Source organism: Manihot esculenta, chromosome 2, assembly GCF_001659605.2.
Source record: "Manihot esculenta cultivar AM560-2 chromosome 2, M.esculenta_v8, whole genome shotgun sequence".
Lineage (NCBI taxonomy): Eukaryota > Viridiplantae > Streptophyta > Magnoliopsida > Malpighiales > Euphorbiaceae > Manihot > Manihot esculenta.
In genome coordinates, this window is record NC_035162.2 from 422,439 (window position 1) to 440,456 (window position 18,018).

General features: G+C 35.1%; 2 protein-coding genes across 2 annotated transcripts; one reads left to right on the forward strand and one right to left on the reverse strand.

The window, feature by feature from the left end:
* Positions 1 to 2,172: 2,172 nt before the first annotated feature.
* On the forward strand, positions 2,173 to 8,970 carry LOC110609731 (protein HLB1). The gene is made up of 14 exons (XM_021749512.1): positions 2,173 to 2,650; positions 3,310 to 3,435; positions 3,708 to 3,777; positions 4,176 to 4,289; positions 4,730 to 4,813; positions 5,079 to 5,129; positions 5,261 to 5,290; positions 5,483 to 5,545; positions 5,691 to 5,756; positions 5,885 to 6,013; positions 6,250 to 6,285; positions 6,861 to 6,980; positions 7,836 to 8,018; positions 8,693 to 8,970. The coding sequence occupies exons 1-14, from the start codon at positions 2,328 to 2,330 to the stop codon at positions 8,801 to 8,803; spliced, it is 1,506 nt and encodes a 501-aa protein (XP_021605204.1). The 5' UTR covers positions 2,173 to 2,327; the 3' UTR covers positions 8,804 to 8,970.
* LOC110609732 (metal-nicotianamine transporter YSL1) lies at positions 8,692 to 16,838 on the reverse strand. The gene is made up of 8 exons (XM_043953860.1): positions 16,371 to 16,838; positions 16,107 to 16,279; positions 15,816 to 15,910; positions 15,595 to 15,729; positions 15,308 to 15,497; positions 15,125 to 15,242; positions 14,982 to 15,042; positions 8,692 to 10,207 (listed from the first exon to the last, which is right to left on the reverse strand). Exons 1-8 carry the CDS (start codon positions 16,732 to 16,734, stop codon positions 9,340 to 9,342), a joined length of 2,004 nt encoding a protein of 667 aa, XP_043809795.1. The 5' UTR covers positions 16,735 to 16,838; the 3' UTR covers positions 8,692 to 9,339.
* Positions 16,839 to 18,018: the final 1,180 nt, after the last annotated feature.

Below are 18,018 nucleotides of genomic sequence, written 5' to 3' on the forward strand. Positions count from 1 at the left end.
AAAGCATAATTCTGACAAATAACAAATTAGAAAGTCCGACCTTCAATTTATTATGATTTTTTTTTACTTATAAACCTATTTTATAATAAAAACTTTAATTTATTGGTCTCACAAAAAATTGCTCATTTTATATACAAAATTTCTTTTTTAAGAAAATAGATTAGTTATTTGTTTATAAATATAACCCTATTTAACATAAGTTCAAAATTAAAATTCATGACTACTCATTTCGAAAGAAAAAAAATTCATGAGTACTGGAATAAATTTAATAGTATTAGTTATTTAATTTATGGTAGTCAATAGAACTAGATGGTATATTAAAAAAATATTTATTTAATATAAACTCAATCTGAGAATAAATTTAAATTCACTTTAATTTAATTATTGTATGAGTTTGGGCTTTCTATAATATTATTGGAAAGGAAAAAAAAAACTAAATAAAATTGATTATTTTAAATATATTAACTGCATTTTATTAACATATATGAAAAAATAAAAATAAAATGAAAGTTTTTAAAATTTTATATTTTTAAATATTTATGTTAATATTTAATAGTTATTTAATTCATTTAAATTCTGATTTGGAAAAAAAATAAATGAAATCCATAGTAAATTTATTTTAATTGTTAATTATTCATTTAGTGTTGCTCGATGTATCCCACCTTTAATTTGGTGGAATAAAGTTCTTTTACTCTAAAAAAATCCATTACCATCAATAGTTTTAATAAATTTACTTATATAGATTAATTTCATTAGATAATCTTCTGCAAAAAGAAATTCATTAGATAATTTTTCATTTAGCACATACAGAATTCTTATCATAAATATTTTTTTGAGAGAAAGATACTTCTTACCCTTTTTAGATTTAAAACATTTAGAAAAGCTAATAAATAAAAAAGGTTCAATTAAAATAAAAATTATGTAAATTTTTCAAGGAAAATTAATTTATATTTTTTAAAAAATAAAAGTTAATTTTATTTTTTTATTTTTTATAAAATATTAAAGTATGAAATATCTCATGCGCACGTTGCTGAAATATCCAAACCCCGTAGATAATGGGTTATGGGTTTGCTTTTACCTAACATCATGATTCCATGTGCCCTAAAACATCCACAAGGGACTTAAGCTACGTCATTTTTATTAAATAATTATTTGTTTCATATATTTTTTTTTTATAATTAGAGTATGTAAATTTATTAAGTTTTTTTTAACAATTCATAACTAATACGTTTTAATATAATAATGCATTCCTTCCATTGAAAAACAAAATGTATAAGTTTAATAATAGTTTAACGTTTGAATCACTTACCATTTCAAAAAAAAAAAAAAAAAAACGTTTGAATCACGTAACTCATATCATAAGAATAATTTTACTTCTATTTTTATATGACTTAATTAAAGTAGTAAATTTACTTCCCTTCTTTTAATATATTATAGATTCTATATTAAAATTAAAAACAATTCATATTGTTAAATTATTTTTAAAATTAGTTTTATTTTTCAAAGAGGCATTTCCATACATTAATAAATGAACCATTATTTAGAAAATAATTTACAATTTTCTATGAATAACAGTTTTAACCACAATCCCGAGAACTGACAACTTTTTTTTTGTGGGGGTTGCAAAACAGCGTCATGACACGTCTGTCTTAAGTAGCAAAGGATGACAGCTGCTTGCATGTGAATATTTGGACGCTGATTTGTGTTGTGAAAATTAGCCTAAACAATTTCACCAAAAAAAAAAAAAAAAGCCTAAACAATTACTTCGTTTGGGACATTATTGAATCACCCCGTTGGTCTAATAATTTTTATTTATATATAATTTTTTTTATTTATTTTATTTTTTTATATATATTAAAAATATAATTTTTTTATTAATTTTTAATTATACTTATTTTAAATATATTAAATTTTATTAAATATTAAGAGATATTTTAAAAGAATTTTTAAAAATAAAATAAAATTATAATAATCCATTTATATATTATTAAAATTTTAAAAATTAAATAATAATTTTAAAATAATTAAAAAAATTAAAAAATTATAAAACGGATTAATTATACGTTTAAAAAAAACACACGCGTGCAAGGGGTCAGCCCATAAAGGCCTCAGATGGAACATTGGGCTCCAAGGAGGTTAAGGCCCATATTATTGGCCACCAGATTGCGTCCAACGCTGATCAGTGATCTCTGCCGAAACGGAATTCATCTTCAACAGTATATCTCCGTTCCTTGTTTAGTTCTTTCACTTTCAATAGATCTCCCTGCTTCCAACTTTAACCTGCTCATCTATTTCTCCATTACCCAGTTCCCTTGCCTCTCCCTGCAATGTCCACTGAAGAACTCCAATTGCCAAATGGAGGTAAATCTGAACCCATACCGGAACCAAATTTCGTACCTGAGTCTGTACCCGCACCAGCATCAGAACCTGAACCTCAGTCTGCGGCGGTGGTAGTAAAGGATGCGGATCCCGATACGGAGGGACCGAGAGATTCTTTGATCCAATCAAACGAAGCGGACAATCCTCAATCCAACGAGCAAAATGCACGTCCCGAGCTGCGAAAAGACGGAGGGAGCAGGACGTTCACGATGAGGGAATTGCTTACTGAATTGAAAACCGGAGAAGGAGACCATGCCAGTCCTCCTCAAAGGTTTGGTCTTAAAGTTTTGAGTTGAATTGTGCATTTTCAATTACTGATGTTTAGCTCGCTGATCAGTTTTTCTTAGCAATTACCTGGTTCTTTCTGTAACTGAATTAACCGCAATGTTAAGGACTTGGTGAGCTGAGCACAGTTACTCATTGAAAGACTAGACCTTTTGATATCAGAAGCTTGTGAATCATCATTATCCTTTATTGAAATGATACCACTGGTGATACTAGGATCTCATTTTGAAATATCTTTGCATATAATTCAAGCACCATGTTATAGCATTATCCCATCACTGATTTTGGTAGCACATAACTGTGAATTTTAACTTGATCTATTTCAAATGTTTCTTTCCTCAATAAACCACCTTTGGTGGCAAGTCTTTTTCTTTTTTATTTCCTCGTGTCTCTCTCCTTTTTTTTTTTTTTGTCTATATTCGTCTCTTCTTGCTGGAATGTTACGTGATGGGCATTAAGTTCTAAAGCTATCATCCCAGTCGTTTCAATTTCACTACTGAAATTCCATGTGTTATGTCTTGTTTAAGTAACCTTAATCTTCTTGTATACTGATGTCATAAGGAGATCTTTTCCCGTCTGTGTGAATGTGTTTATCCTTCTGCAGGAGCCTTACCATTTTCATTCTATGCCTTTTAATTGTTTCAGTCACCAAAGCACACCGCACCACCAAGCAGAGCAAACTAGTGCAGCTATGGAATTGATTAATAGTATTACAGGCGCTAATGAGGAGGGTCAGTCTCGCCAAAGGATTCTTGCATTTGCTGCCAAAAGGTGCTTTTTCCTTTGGTTCTTCCTTTCCCACTTGGCTATGGATTTCATAGTCTCTCTCCCTCTGTCTTGGAATTACTATTAAGATCTATGGAAGGTTTTCTCTGTTTCCTTTCAGAAATTTTGAATGATTAAAACACGAATTAAGATGAAAAAAATGGAAGCAAAAACTGGAAGAATTTCATTTTTAACTTAATTTTGGTGAAAAGTATTTTCCTTACATTAACTGTTTTAGAGTTTTGCTAATTTGCAAAAGCCCTGCTTAAATTCTGTAGGTATGCTAGTGCAATAGAGAGAAATCCGGAAGACTATGATGCACTGTACAATTGGGCGTTGGTTCTTCAGGTCTGAAATATCTCTTTGGTTCCTTGTGCTGTTAGAATTCTATATCTCTCATCGTGCTGCTTGATTGATTATCTATTTTATGTGTGTTTCTAATAGGCACGTTTTTCCCATTAATATGGTTACAGAATTCTTGTTTTTATATCTCTATTCATGCATATAAAGAGGGTAATACTCTTACATGACAGCAAATAGCAAGTTATTCTGTTAAGTTCTAGATATGGCAAGAAGGAGGATCAAGTGTGTTTTATTTCATGCATTAAAAGGTCCTTTAATATGTGAACCATGTTCTTAGAAACTGTTTTAAGAGGTTGAAATGTTTCACTCTCTCTGTTGTGATAGAAATGTTCATGTTATAGTCATTTCCCAGCAAATTAACATGTTCCTCATTTGTTTTGCAGGAAAGTGCAGATAATGTTAGTCCAGATTCCACCTCACCTTCTAAAGATGCTTTGCTTGAGGAGGCCTGTAAAAAATATGATGAGGCTACCCGTCTCTGTCCTACACTTCATGATGTATGTATCCATATCCTTCCCTTGTGATGGATCAACTTTTGACAAGCATTTAACTGGCCACAACAGAAATAAGATAAGAAATATTGCAGAGGATGCTTTTTTGTGAGATCTATTCCAGACTTACATATTTCTTCCAATATTATTGGAGTAGCGACTAGTTTGGTGCTTTGGATGGCTGAAGTTTTGTATATATGTCTACTTTTTTTTTTTTCCTGGTAGAGCAATAAGAAGGTCTGAAGGTGCAATTTACATGAAGTACTAGCTAGGTTAGGGCCACTGACTGTTAATTCTGCATCTGGTTATTTTGTTCAAGTGAGCCTCCACAGTTACAAATCATATACTTCATATATTGCAGAAGTATGTTTGCACCTTGTTCATTTATGTCGATGAGCTTACAAATCAGCATTGGTGATTTCCTGATGAAACTTCTGTGATGGCAGGCTTTCTACAATTGGGCTATTGCAATCTCTGATCGCGCAAAAATGCGTGGTCGTACAAATGAGGCTGAAGAACTGTGGAAGCAGGTAGACTATAACATGCGCATGCAAAGCTTTTGCTGCTTGTTGCTGTTGCTATTGCTATTAGCTGGAAAAGATGGAAAAATTGCTTGCCTTAGAATTACCCATTTGAAAATTAGTTGAAATGGTACTATTTAATTTATAATCATCCATAAGGTTAGGGCTTTTTTGACATTAAAAAGGAGCTAATGGTACTGCTTCATGCAAAATTCATTTCCTCTTCTATGCTGTCCTTGTTAAGCACTCTGAAGTATGTAATGTGATTTTTCAGGCAACAAAAAATTATGAAAAAGCTGTCCGACTTAACTGGAACAGTCCCCAGGTACACCCTATTTGTTCTCGAGTTCTTTATTATTTTTTAACTATACTGAATCCACATCTTTCTGTCTGTTTCTTAAGCTGCTTTGTCTGTGATTATTATTGATTCTAACCTCATATGCAATTTTGTCACAGGCACTTAACAATTGGGGACTTGCATTGCAGGTACTCTAAAGTTAAATTTAGATTGCTCCTGGTTCCACATTTGATTATCCTTCTCTCTCTTTTCTTTCAGCAATTTTTATTAGTTAAATTTCTTACTTATGTGGAGCTACTGTTTGGATGAATGGTTGAAAAGTACCTTAGTTTGGTGCTGTTGGTTTTATTTAACATATTGTTTTTATTCCACAATTTTAGGAACTCAGTGCAATTGTTCCTGCACGTGAAAAGCAAACAATTGTAAGAACTGCCATTAGCAAGGTACAAAAGCCACTCAGGAGACTTAAGATTATTTGGATGAATGCATAGGAACAAGCAAAGTAATCTGGAATCTGATGTGTCCTAAGAATGAGGTTTATTAATACCCTGTGTCTTTTTCGTGCCTTTTGCTCATCTTATAATGCAGTTTCGTGCAGCAATACGGTTGCAATTTGATTTCCACCGAGCAATCTACAACCTTGGAACTGTTTTGGTCAGTGTTTTCTTTTCAATATGTATTTGGAATGCCACATCTTCTCAATAGATATAATTTACCGTCTCATCATTTCATGTAAATCAGATGGGGTGTTTATGGTATATTCTTTGTGCTCTTCATTACAGTATGGATTAGCAGAGGACACATTAAGAACTGGGGGTGCAACAAATCCTAAAGATGTTTCCCCCACTGAGTTGTATAGCCAGTCTGCTATCTACATTGCAGCTGCTCATGCATTGAAACCAAATTACTCTGTACGTGTTGGGTATATTTGGTTCTTAATCAGTTTCCTTTTCAGGGATCACAGGCTCCCATTTTCTTTTGATATTCTTTTGTGATTTAATGGCATAGATTATCAGCTTTATAGCTCATTTGTAAATATAACACATATAATGCACGTTTTCATGATATTGCACTATCCAATTGCAAGAGGACGATAATATTGATTAGTAGGCTAAGCTTCTATTTGATTTCATTTCCATGATTACAGGTATACAACAGTGCCTTGAGACTTGTGCGTTCAATGGTTAGTTTTACTATCTATTGTGATGTATTGCATTTTTCAATCCTAAAATGCTAATTTTTTGCCAATTCCTAAGTGCCTAACTATTTAGGATTGTTTTTGTCTTTATCTTTTCCTGGACCTTTACTGGATGAGACAGACACCTCTGCATTTATGTAATTTACACTGGTCTTTTGTTAGTTGATAAGTGATTTTTAACTAGACCTTGGACTATCTGCTAGATTTTGTCTCTATGTGACCAATGTTACATCATGACCTAAACCATTGTACCCTCACCTTAAAGCTACTGTATCTTGGAAAAAAGGTCTTAGTAGAGAATATTAGCATAGTACAAACCTTATTCTTTTCCTGCCTTTGGCTCCTGGTGAACTTTTGGAAGAAACTTATTCTCTAGTTCAAGTAAACAAGTTACTTTTTAACATGGCTTTAAATTCAGCAGCTGGAACATGACTCAGCTATAAAATTTGTGTCATTCATTCTGAAAGCTGTTGTTATTGTTCTGTAAGGTTTGCTGTGAGATCCAATTGAAGAAAATCATTCTTTGTATGAAAAATCTGACAGGAATTAATTGTTGACAGTTACCATTGCCATATCTTAAAGTTGGGTACTTGACTGCACCACCAGCAGGGAAACCAATGGCACCACATAGTGACTGGAAGAGATCCCAGTTCGTATTAAATCATGAAGGGTTTCAACAGGTAATTTTCGTTTTCTTATTGTGCATATGAAAAGTTGGTGTCTGCTTATTCTATAGTCAAGTAAAATTTTCATCCAATTTGATTTTGTTATGTTATTGTGATGACAATACACCCTGTCTAATCCTTTATAAGGTATTTTTGGTTGCTTAACTCTGGAAGGATCATAAAGAGTGGAAGATTGAAAATTGAAAATGATCAAGGTTCCAACATGTTGTCTATTCTGATGGTTTACCTGCTTATATGAGATGCTGACTCATCCTGGATTCCATTGAATATTTTGGTGGAATAAGATTTGCAAATGCAACCTCTGAACTTGACACTTCTGGAAATTCGGTGGCTTATACATTTATGACTGGTGCTTTGAATCTCCCAATAAATGCAAACACTATCATCAAAGAGTGCTTCCTTGAGCTGCAGAGGATCAGTCTCAAAAGTACTCTTCCTTGCTTCCACTCTCCTAGCTAAATTGACTTCCTCAGAAACAGCTTAGCAAGAGTTGAATAAACTCCCTTAATTTCTGCATATCCATGGCCTGCTGGCATCTAGAGTTTTTGCTGATCACTGCCATTCCAGCCTTTGCAGAATTTGAGTCGAGGGAAATTTGCCAATAAAATTTTGAAACTCCTGTTTTGGGGATGAGACCAAACAAAACCATATCAGGGGGCTGCTTGAGCAGAACTGTAGGAATGGATTTTTTTTTTTTTTTTTAAGTTCTGTGGCATATTTATTATGCTCTTATTTTTGTGTTAATTTGGCAATCAAACAATCCGTTTTGAGTTTAGATGAAACTGCTTGTGCTAACCACTATTTTGTTTCTTATTCCTTCATTTTTTAAAAAAATCTTTTATTTAGCAGGTTAACAAATTAGAGCAAAAACAAACGCAGAGCCTCTCTGGTAGACCAGCTATGACAAATGGTGAAAAAAGGGCTGTCAAAGTCAATATATCAGATATAACATCTGTATCAGCCTGTGCTGATCTGACTTTACCACCTGGTGCAGGCCTCTGTATTGATACAATTCATGGACCATTTTTCTTGGTAGGCACTAGTTTTATTTTACTTGAAATTTACATAGAATGAATAGAATGATGTTTTCTTGCGTCTGGATTCTTACCCTCGAACGGATTGTCTTTAGCACTTGCACATTACATCTATCAGCATCCTGCTGTGAAAAAAAAAAGTGCATTATAGATTATATTTCCTCTATTCATAGGGTTGCTATCTAATAGCCAATTGATATATTATCTAAATGATGTCCTTGTGTGAATGAGAAACACATAGACTTGCATTACCAAGCACAGCCAACATTTGCTAATAAATTGTCTGTCTCTAGTCAATGAGATAACAGTCATAATTCATTCTCTTACTCTGCTGTAACTGAGAAACGTTGCTTTTGAAATGCACTGTGGTTGGATAATTGCATTGCTTTATAGATAAAGTAGGACCTGAAAGAGTTTAGGCAAATAAAGCTCATACCTATGTGCAAGTTTTTCTACAAATATCTGTGATCAAAATCACATTCTTTTTAGTTTTTTCTGCAATATGTATTGCGAAAGTAAGTGGAAGATGAAAGCAGAATTTTCCTTTTTTAATTCTTCCTTTTTCATTCTTGATTGCCTTTTGTATGTCTTTGAGAATGAAATTTGGGATGGAATTTACAGCTTTTTCACATCAAGAACCCGAATATTAAAATATGCTCAATGATCATTCAGGTAGCTGACTCATGGGAATCCCTGGAAGGATGGCTGGATGCAATCCGTTTAGTTTACACAATCTATGCACGTGGTAAAAGTGAAGTCCTAGCAGCTATTGTCACAAGTTGATTATAATTATTATTACGTTCGTGACCAGGGCAATATAATTTTCAAGGTTTACAGTTCCTGTATTCAGATTTGGTCATTTCATTAAGAATTCTGTATATTGAAGTTTTTGGCATAGCGTAAGGTTTATAAAATCTGCATTATATATCAAGTGTAGATTCTTTTGTTTATACAGCCTATGAATGATTTTGTTCAGACTTGGGATGGGGGACACAAATGGGATGAGTTGAATATGTAAACTAAAAATTGTAGCAAAAATTATCAAAATTCTTCCTACTTAATAGCTGTTGATTTCACAAGGAAGTTTGCAAGATGGAAGGACCATTGTCCCTGCAATTTCTTGCTTTTCATGTCGTGTATAAAGGAAGGAAAATAAACAAAACATTTGCAGGAGAAAACATTGAATGTCCAATCATAGCGGATAAAAAGATGAGTAATATATTATGTTATGGCAAATTTGGCGATGACATCCGGTATAAATTTGGAGTCTGCCAAATCAAAGGCATCATGGTAGTGGGATGCCAGTTGATGAGGTTTCTCTAGGAAGGTACAAATTTCATGCAGATTGGTGGATTTATTTTGGCCAAAGCAAGAATAGCGGAAGGTAGAGTCCACAGCCCTTCTCCACAGATCAATCCTGAAGCAACTGATGGTATCATCAACTCTGCCTTGGGGTGGTTGATTTTGTGCCATGCGAAAACAATTAAACTTCCAACACACATATCAATGGCAAAGTAAGCACCAATAAGGAAAGGCAGTGCCATGACCATCGGAAGAGGTATCCATGGTCCAAGTTTCTGTGGCGAGAGATCTCTCACGAGATTAGCTGCTACTGCAAAACCAAAGAAGCCATAACAAAGGTGCAAACAATGGTGAGGCAAAGCTGAGAACCCCTGAACACCCACAATTGCCATGTTTCTATATATCAGAGCATAAGGAGCTTTAAATTCTTCCTTCGGGTTTCCAACGTCAAATGCCTTGTAGAAGACGAAGAAGCTGAGAGGAGCCATCACACATCCAACAGCAGTGCCAATAACCTGGCTCATAAACATCGCTCTTGGGGATGTGCAAGTCAGTTGGGCTGTTTTGAAATCCTGCATTAGAGTGCAAGCAACAGAGACAACGGATTTAATAAGGCCACATCCGGCAAGAGCCGCAACGATACCATTCTCTTTCCCAGATAATGCAGCTAGCACAAAGAGAGCAACTTTGCCATAATTATATGCCATGTTTATGTCGGTAAGACCAGCTCCATAAGCATTGCAAAATGCCAGAGATGGAGCAAGAAAGTAAGCAACGACAACATAGTACCATTTAAGCTGAGGGAATACTATTGGGACCGCGATTATGGATATAATGGAGAAGAAGACATATCCAGCTACCCCTATCCACATGGGTATCTTCTCCCTTGTAAATGGTTATAGAATATTAGTCTCGATGTATATTACTTCTATAATTATAAGTATTTATAGAATACAAAGGATAAGACTCTAAGCTATTCAGTTACAGAAGAGACTTATCTACAATAACTAATCACAGCTGTATTGTTATCTAATATCCCCCCTCAATCAATGTGTGGCATAACACATAGATTGTCTCTGAGTAAACGAAAACGTGTCCCAGAAAGTCCTTTAGTAAACACATCAGCTGTTTGATCAGTACTTGCAATATGATGAACTTGTAGGTGTCCAGAGATGACTTTTTCGCGTACAAAATGAATGTCCAATTCAATATGCTTAGTTCGTGCATGTTGAATGGGATTAGCTGACATATATGTAGTACTAATGTTGTCACAAAACACCACAGGTGGCTCTTCAAGCTGTATTCCAAGCTCACGCAATAAACTAGTAATCCAAGTCAGTTCAGCCACCGTACTAGCTACTGCTCTATATTCTGCTTCCGCGCTTGATCGTGAAACAGTCGGCTGTTTCTTGGCAGACCAAGAAATCAGATTTTTACCAAAATAGAGACAAAAACCTGTAGTGGACCGGCGAGTATCATGGCAACCTGCCCAATCGGCATCAGAATAAGCTGTTAAAGTCTGCGAACCACCCTTATAAAATTGCAAACCATAATGTACAGTCCCCTTGACATATCGTAAAATTCGCTTTACCGCAAGCATATGTTTCTCTCTTGGATTATGCATGAATTGACACACCTGGTTAACAGCAAAAGCAATGTCCGGCCGAGTAAAAGTCAAGTACTGTAAAGCGCCAACAAGGCTTCTGTATAGTTGTGGATCACTGAGTAAAGCACTATCTGATGACAAAGACAAGGACTCATTAAGAGTTGGTGTTGACACAGGTTTAGCCATCTCCATTCCTGCTCTCTTTAATAAATCCGTTGCATATTTATATTGATGCAAAAACAACCCATCCAAATTTTGCTTTACGGATATACCAAGAAAATAGTGCAAACTTCCTAAATCAGACATAGCAAATTCCGATTTAAGAACCTGTAATAGCCGACTCATCAAAGTTTGGGACGATGCTGTCAATACTATATCATCCACATAAAGTAATAACACAGCCATGTGGTGTCCCTCACGCAGCACAAACATCGAGGAATCCGCACGACTTCCTTTGAAACCAATCATTTTCAAAAAATTCGTAAAACGCTCAAACCACGCCCGCGGCGCCTGCTTCAATCCATAAAGAGCCTTTTGAAGCTGACATACATATTCTGGAAAATCAGGATGTATAAATCCCCGTGGCTGTTTCATATAGACATTTTCTTTCAAAACCCCATGCAAAAAAGCATTCTTGACGTCTAGTTGATGCACCGGCCATTGTCTCGAAACAGCAAGAGAAAGTACAGTCCGAATTGTTGTTGGTTTGACAACCGGACTGTAAGTTTCATCATAATCCAATCCAGGCTTCTGAGCATATCCTTGTGCAACCAAACGGGCTTTGTACCGTTCGAGAGTTCCATCGGATCGAAGTTTCACTTTATACACCCACTTCGAACCTATAATATTAACATTGGATGGCTTAGGGACCAACTTCCATGTCTGATTGCGCAATAATGCGTCATATTCAGTAGACATCGCCTTCCTCCATTCATGATGGCTTTGAGCTTCTGTATAGGTTTGAGGTTCGGGCAAAATCTGATTCTGATCACCATGAGCAGTCAAGGAGAAAATTTTCTTTGGTTTTCGAATCCCATCTTTGAGACGAGTTTGCATGGGATGCAAAGTCTGAGTTGAGGTACCTGTAATTGCCAAATCTGCAGGAAAAAGAGTCAAGGCATTATTTGTTTCATTAGGAACAATAGGTGTAGAATCCGCAACAGCAGGACTGGTGGTATCGAAATGAGCCGCAGATGACTGATTTCCAGTATCCGTTGGGTCTGAATGAACAGGAGAACGGCAGTCCTGTACGGTAACAGCTTGCTGATTCTGAGCTCTATTATTACTCGAACAACTTTGTAACAATGGTACTTGCCGTGGAAATGAAGGAAGATGGAAGCCACGTTGCACAGAAGCTGCTGGTTGTGCAGAAACATGTTGCTGGAACTGTAAAAAGGGAAATTGATGTTCGTCAAACAGCACATGTCTAGAAATAATCACTTTGCCAGTTTTCGGATTATAACAACGAAATCCCTTGTAAGTATCAGGATACCCAAGGAAAATACAATGAATTGAGCGATTTTCCAACTTATGAGACACTGTTGCTGTTATGTTAGGAAAACAAGAACAGCCAAAAACTCGTAAATGAGTATAAGAAGGCGGTTTACCCAGTAATTGTTCATAAGGAGATTGAAATTGTAATGTCTCACTAGGCAAAATATTATGTAAATGTACCGCCATATGCACAGCCTCCACCCAAAATTGCAAAGATAAATTGGATTGAGTAAGCAAAGTTCTGACCATATTTATTAATGTGCGATGTAATCGTTCAGCCGCGCCATTTTGCTGTGGCGTATATGGACAAGAAAATTGCACACGGATACCATTATTAGAAGCAAACTGTTGAAAATGATTGCTAATGTATTCGCCACCTCCATCACACTGCAAACACTTAATCAAAACACCAAATTGGGTTTTCACAAAAGCCACAAATGAAACAAAATAATTATAAACCTCACTCTTTCGTTTTAAAGGATATAACCACACATATCGAGAGTAATCATCCATAAACACCACATAATATCGATAGCCACTAAAAGATGAAACAGGAGAAGACCAAACGTCAGAATGAATTAATGCAAAAGGAGCCGAAGCTCTTACATGAGAATGAGAAAACGACAACTTAGTATGCTTGCCCAATCGACAAGCAGTACAAGACACTTTATTAAAACTAGATGTTCGAAATAACTTTGACAAAATGGAAGAATTAGGGTGTCCTAAACGACGATGCCACAACTCGAATGAATTTGCCGAAGCAATCAGACTCGTAGAACCACCAGACAAAGAAGACGAAAATGAAGAAGGAGAGAACTCATAAAGGTCCCCTGGACTACTGCAACTGAGAAGTGGAGTCCGCGTCTTGAGATCCTTCACACAAAAACCATTGGGATCAAACTCAACTGAACAGGAATTATCACGAGCAAATTTCTTAACAGAAATTAAATTATGAGTTAAAGAAGGGACGACAAGAACATCTTTTAAAAGTAAATCACGACTAGGTAATGGAAAAGAATTTGAACCAATATGAGTGACAGGAAGAGAATGTCCATTACCAAACACAACAGTATTAGAAACGGGAGTTGGAAGACACGAAGACAGTATACCTGGATTAGGTGTCATGTGGGAAGTAGCACCTGTATCTGGTAGCCACGCAGAATGCACAGGTTCAGGAAATTGAACCGCAGCAAAGGAACGATCACCCGAGAATTGTCCAGAACGAGTAAAATGTGGGCAATCTCTTGCTATATGGGTATATTCTAAACAAATCTGACACTGTGTGGGTTGAGAAAAACCAGCAGATTGAGGTGGAAAACCAGCATATTGTGAAGAAAAACCAGTGGGTCGAGGACCAAGCACACCATTGTATGAACCTGAAAAATTGGATCCAGGATGATACATAGAAGATGATTGATTGTAATAATATCCACGTCCTCCTCGTCCAGAACGACCACCACGACCCCCTCTGCCATAGGAATCACCACCATTGTTATTATAGTAACCAGAATTACGGCCACCACGACCTCGACCTCCACGGCCTCGTTGATTGGAAGAAGAATTGCGTTCAGTAGAAACTAACGCTGTCTGCGAATTTGCCGGATTTGGAACTGGCTGAGATTGTTTCTTTGCGCGACTTTGCAATCGCAACTCCTGAAGATATAAAGAAGTACGTGTCTCCGCAAAAGAAGGAAGAGGTTTCTTTCCCGTCAAATTGATGACAACATTTTCATATTCAACAGGCAAACCATCCAGAATCTGCATAACTAAGTCATCCTCAGTAATAGCATGACCAATAGAACAGAGTGAATCATAAACAGTTTTTAATTTCTGAAGATATTCATCAATGGTAGAATTATCCTTAACAGTGCTGTAAAAGTCTGCTTTAAGTTGAAGAAGTTTTGCATGAGCTTGATCATGAAACAGAGTTTCGATAGCTTCCCAGGCTTGCTGAGCAGTAAGAACAACATTTGGTTTGATGAGACTACGCAATATAGCAGGACTAAGAGTAGCCTGAATCCAAGATAAAACGAGACGGTCAATTTGTTTCCATAATAAGAAATCTGGATTTGGTTTAGATTCACCATTAGAATTTGTTAATACACATGGTGGTGCAGGAACTGAACCATCAACGTGATCATACACATCATAACCCTGTAAAACAGGAATAATGAGAGAACGCCAGAAAAGGTAGTTGGTGAAATTGAGAGCTTCATTGACATAATTTTTAATATTAGAAACTCCAAAAGATGGATGGAGAGAAGAATTGGAAACAGCAGGTTGGGTGGAAGACTCGGCAGGATGAGAAGGGGATGTTGTGTTGGAAGACATGACGAAGACAACGAGAACAGGGAAAAAAAAAAACAGAAGAAAGGAAAGAGTTGATACCTAATAGGGCTCTGATACCATGTAAATGGTTATAGAATATTAGTCTCGATGTATATTACTTCTATAATTATAAGTATTTATAGAATACAAAGGATAAGACTCTAAGCTATTCAGTTACAGAAGAGACTTATCTACAATAACTAATCACAGCTGTATTGTTATCTAATATCCCTGACGAAGAGTTCTTTTTGTTTTAAATCATCATTTGACTTGCGCTGCTCATCCAGAGCCTCTGGCAAAAGTAATGTCATCAACAAGGAGTCCTGAGTGTTGATTTATATAGGTGAAAGTGAAAATAAGAATGTTATACTTACCTGTGCTGAGGTTGCTGCTGCTCTTTAATCTGCCATGGATATTAATGATAGTAAAACTAATTATCTTAACGAAATTGTATAGCCCATCTCCTAGTATCAGAGCAATAGATATAAAAACCTGCCAATATAAACCAGAGATTAATACAAGTTTTAGAAAATTACGAACGGAAATCAGAGACCGACCTTGTAACCATCCAAACCGTTCATGTCAGCTTCGCCTGAACTGGCAGGGAACCAATCTCCCTTGAGCTTATTGATAAGAGGCCACATAATCCCGTATGAGAGGAGGGCCCCAAGAATCAAAGACAAGTTCACCAGGTGAGAAACAATCATCCCTGTTCCCACGAAAGTGGCGCTAAAATCAAAGAAAAAGCTAACAAACCAACAGAGAAATGATCAGTATCATTTATCACTACACATGAACTGGAGAGATAACAATGATTCAGAGGACCAAGCCAAAAGTTTCATACGTGTGCTTCCAAGCTTGCAATCCAAAAGTAGGGAACTGTCCGAATCCACATGCCCCTTTCCCTGCAAAAAACCACTTGAAAAATGCCCACAAGAAGCTGATTGAGAAGTACTTCATGAACCCACGAACTTGTTTCCTGCAATAACAATTGTTAAATATATACAATACATTATGTTAGAAATTCAATAACTAATAAATGAAACAGCAAAGTTTGAAGTGTACTTAGCCATCTTATCTCCTCGGGTATGGAAGCCATTGATAAGAACTGCTGTTGCCAAACCACTCGGATAAGTCAACTTGAGGTCTATTATCATGATCTGGGATACAACAACAAAGCCCTCTTTCTGTGAGATAATAAACTAAAACCAATACTTCACTTTGCAACCAAAAGGCCAGAATTCAACTTTTTAATTCAGAAAATTTATAGAAAATGTGTTGGAAGAAAGTAACATCACTTTTGTAATTTATGAAATCAAGAAGATAGTAGAGTGTACGTAGAAACTAGTCATACACCTTTCTAAGTGGAATCAAGACGAAAAGGCCAACAAAGCAAACTAGAAAGAGGAAGCTAGTCATCCAACCAAATCCAGGCTCCTTTATAGCTCTTGGAGAGTTCCCTTCAGTGTTTTCCCCTGACAACTCATATGTCTTCCTGCTTAATCCCAAAAGATAAGTAGCAAGCCCACCTGCCATTAACTCATAAATATCCAAAATGAAATAAGCAAGCCACCTAATTGGCAAAGATGCCAAGTCTAATTACAAGAGATGAAAGCTGACCTCCCACAGCTATACTATAACAAGCGACTGCACAAGTTTGAATCATAGTATTCTCTTGACGGGTAAAGGGTTTGGCTCCAAATCCTGCCTTATGAAGCATTTTTATCCATGTTCTGATGAACACAAAAGCGAGAAGTGCTGCAGAAACATTTAGATTTGGAACCAGCCCAGTTGTGAGGTTCAGCTTCATAGCTATCACACTATACATGGCCCCAATCACAGCACTCACTAGCACTCCTCTTACAGTGATTTGCTTTGTCCATGGTTCAGCTTCATCATGTGGCTCTTCCAATTTCTCATTTTCAATCTCTTTATTTTCTTCTGCTTCTTCCATGCTCATACCTTGATAAGGTACGCTATTCATAAAACTTGACTCGCCTTGCTTCTCTTATTATGATCGAGTTCACTGAGATGAACAGAGAGATGAACTTACCAAGTTATCATTAATCTCTCCCCGTTCTTTGAGGTTCTTATCATTGAAGGAGATTCTTAATTTCTTCACATATTTTTAATTTGTAATATATATATATTAAAAAATTCTGGCATGTCCTCTTTGTTTCTGATCCCTTTCTCCCTCCACTGTTTTTGGATCTGTATACCTTCCATGAAAACCCAACCACCCGGCAGCTTCCTTCTATTGGACAGAGAGGACTGTCCCATGCATGGACTACTAAATAATCATTGAATTTTAAATTTTTAAATCTTTCATGTTATCAAATAAGTATGTTCTGGTTAAGTAAAATTTTTGTTTGAAATAAATTTGAACTTGAGAGCTCACGAATTTAGAAATAGTTTGAATAATATAAATAAATTAAATCTGATTGATTTTAGCTAACCTTGTTTAGAGGAGTGAAAGGCAACTGCGTTTGAAAACAGTTGAGTCTATTACGGCTTTATATCAAATAACAACCGGGTTGTTGCAGAATTTCATATGTCATTATTATTAATTGTTATTATTATTTAAAAATATAAATTATTATCCATGCCTTAATTAAAAATACTAATTGAAGTCTACCGACAAAACTACTGCTCGAAACTATAACACTAATTACTCGTTAAAACATTTTATATTATAAAATAATATATTTTTTATATAAATCTACTTGCTTATTTTTATACACAGTGTTTGAACTTGAAATTATTGAAGAGAATAGATTATGTATTTTATTTTATATCTTGAAATTTAAAATAATATACGAAAAAATTATTAATTAAATATGTAATTTATTATCAAAATTAGAAATCTAACTATTTTCAATTTAAGTATTAATTAAATATAAAATTATGCATTAACAGTATCAAAAAAATTAAAAATTTTAATATTTATTATCATATGTTATTAATACTAAATTTTAATTTCGTGAATAATGATAGTAGAATTGTAGTGGCGGTTTAAATCAAATAATCTGAATGACTTTTATACAATTTATATTTATTGCTAGATGCCAACAGAATAATAAAAAAAAAAATAATAAATTCAAAATATGACCTATTTGACAATGGATGAGATTGAGTTATGTGAAAAATTATATAAAATGAGGATTGTATAATGAATTTCATATAAAATAAAGATATGAATATTATCACAATTATTAATATAATAAATTATAATAATTTTTTAATAATTTAATTGTTCAAAATTCGTAAC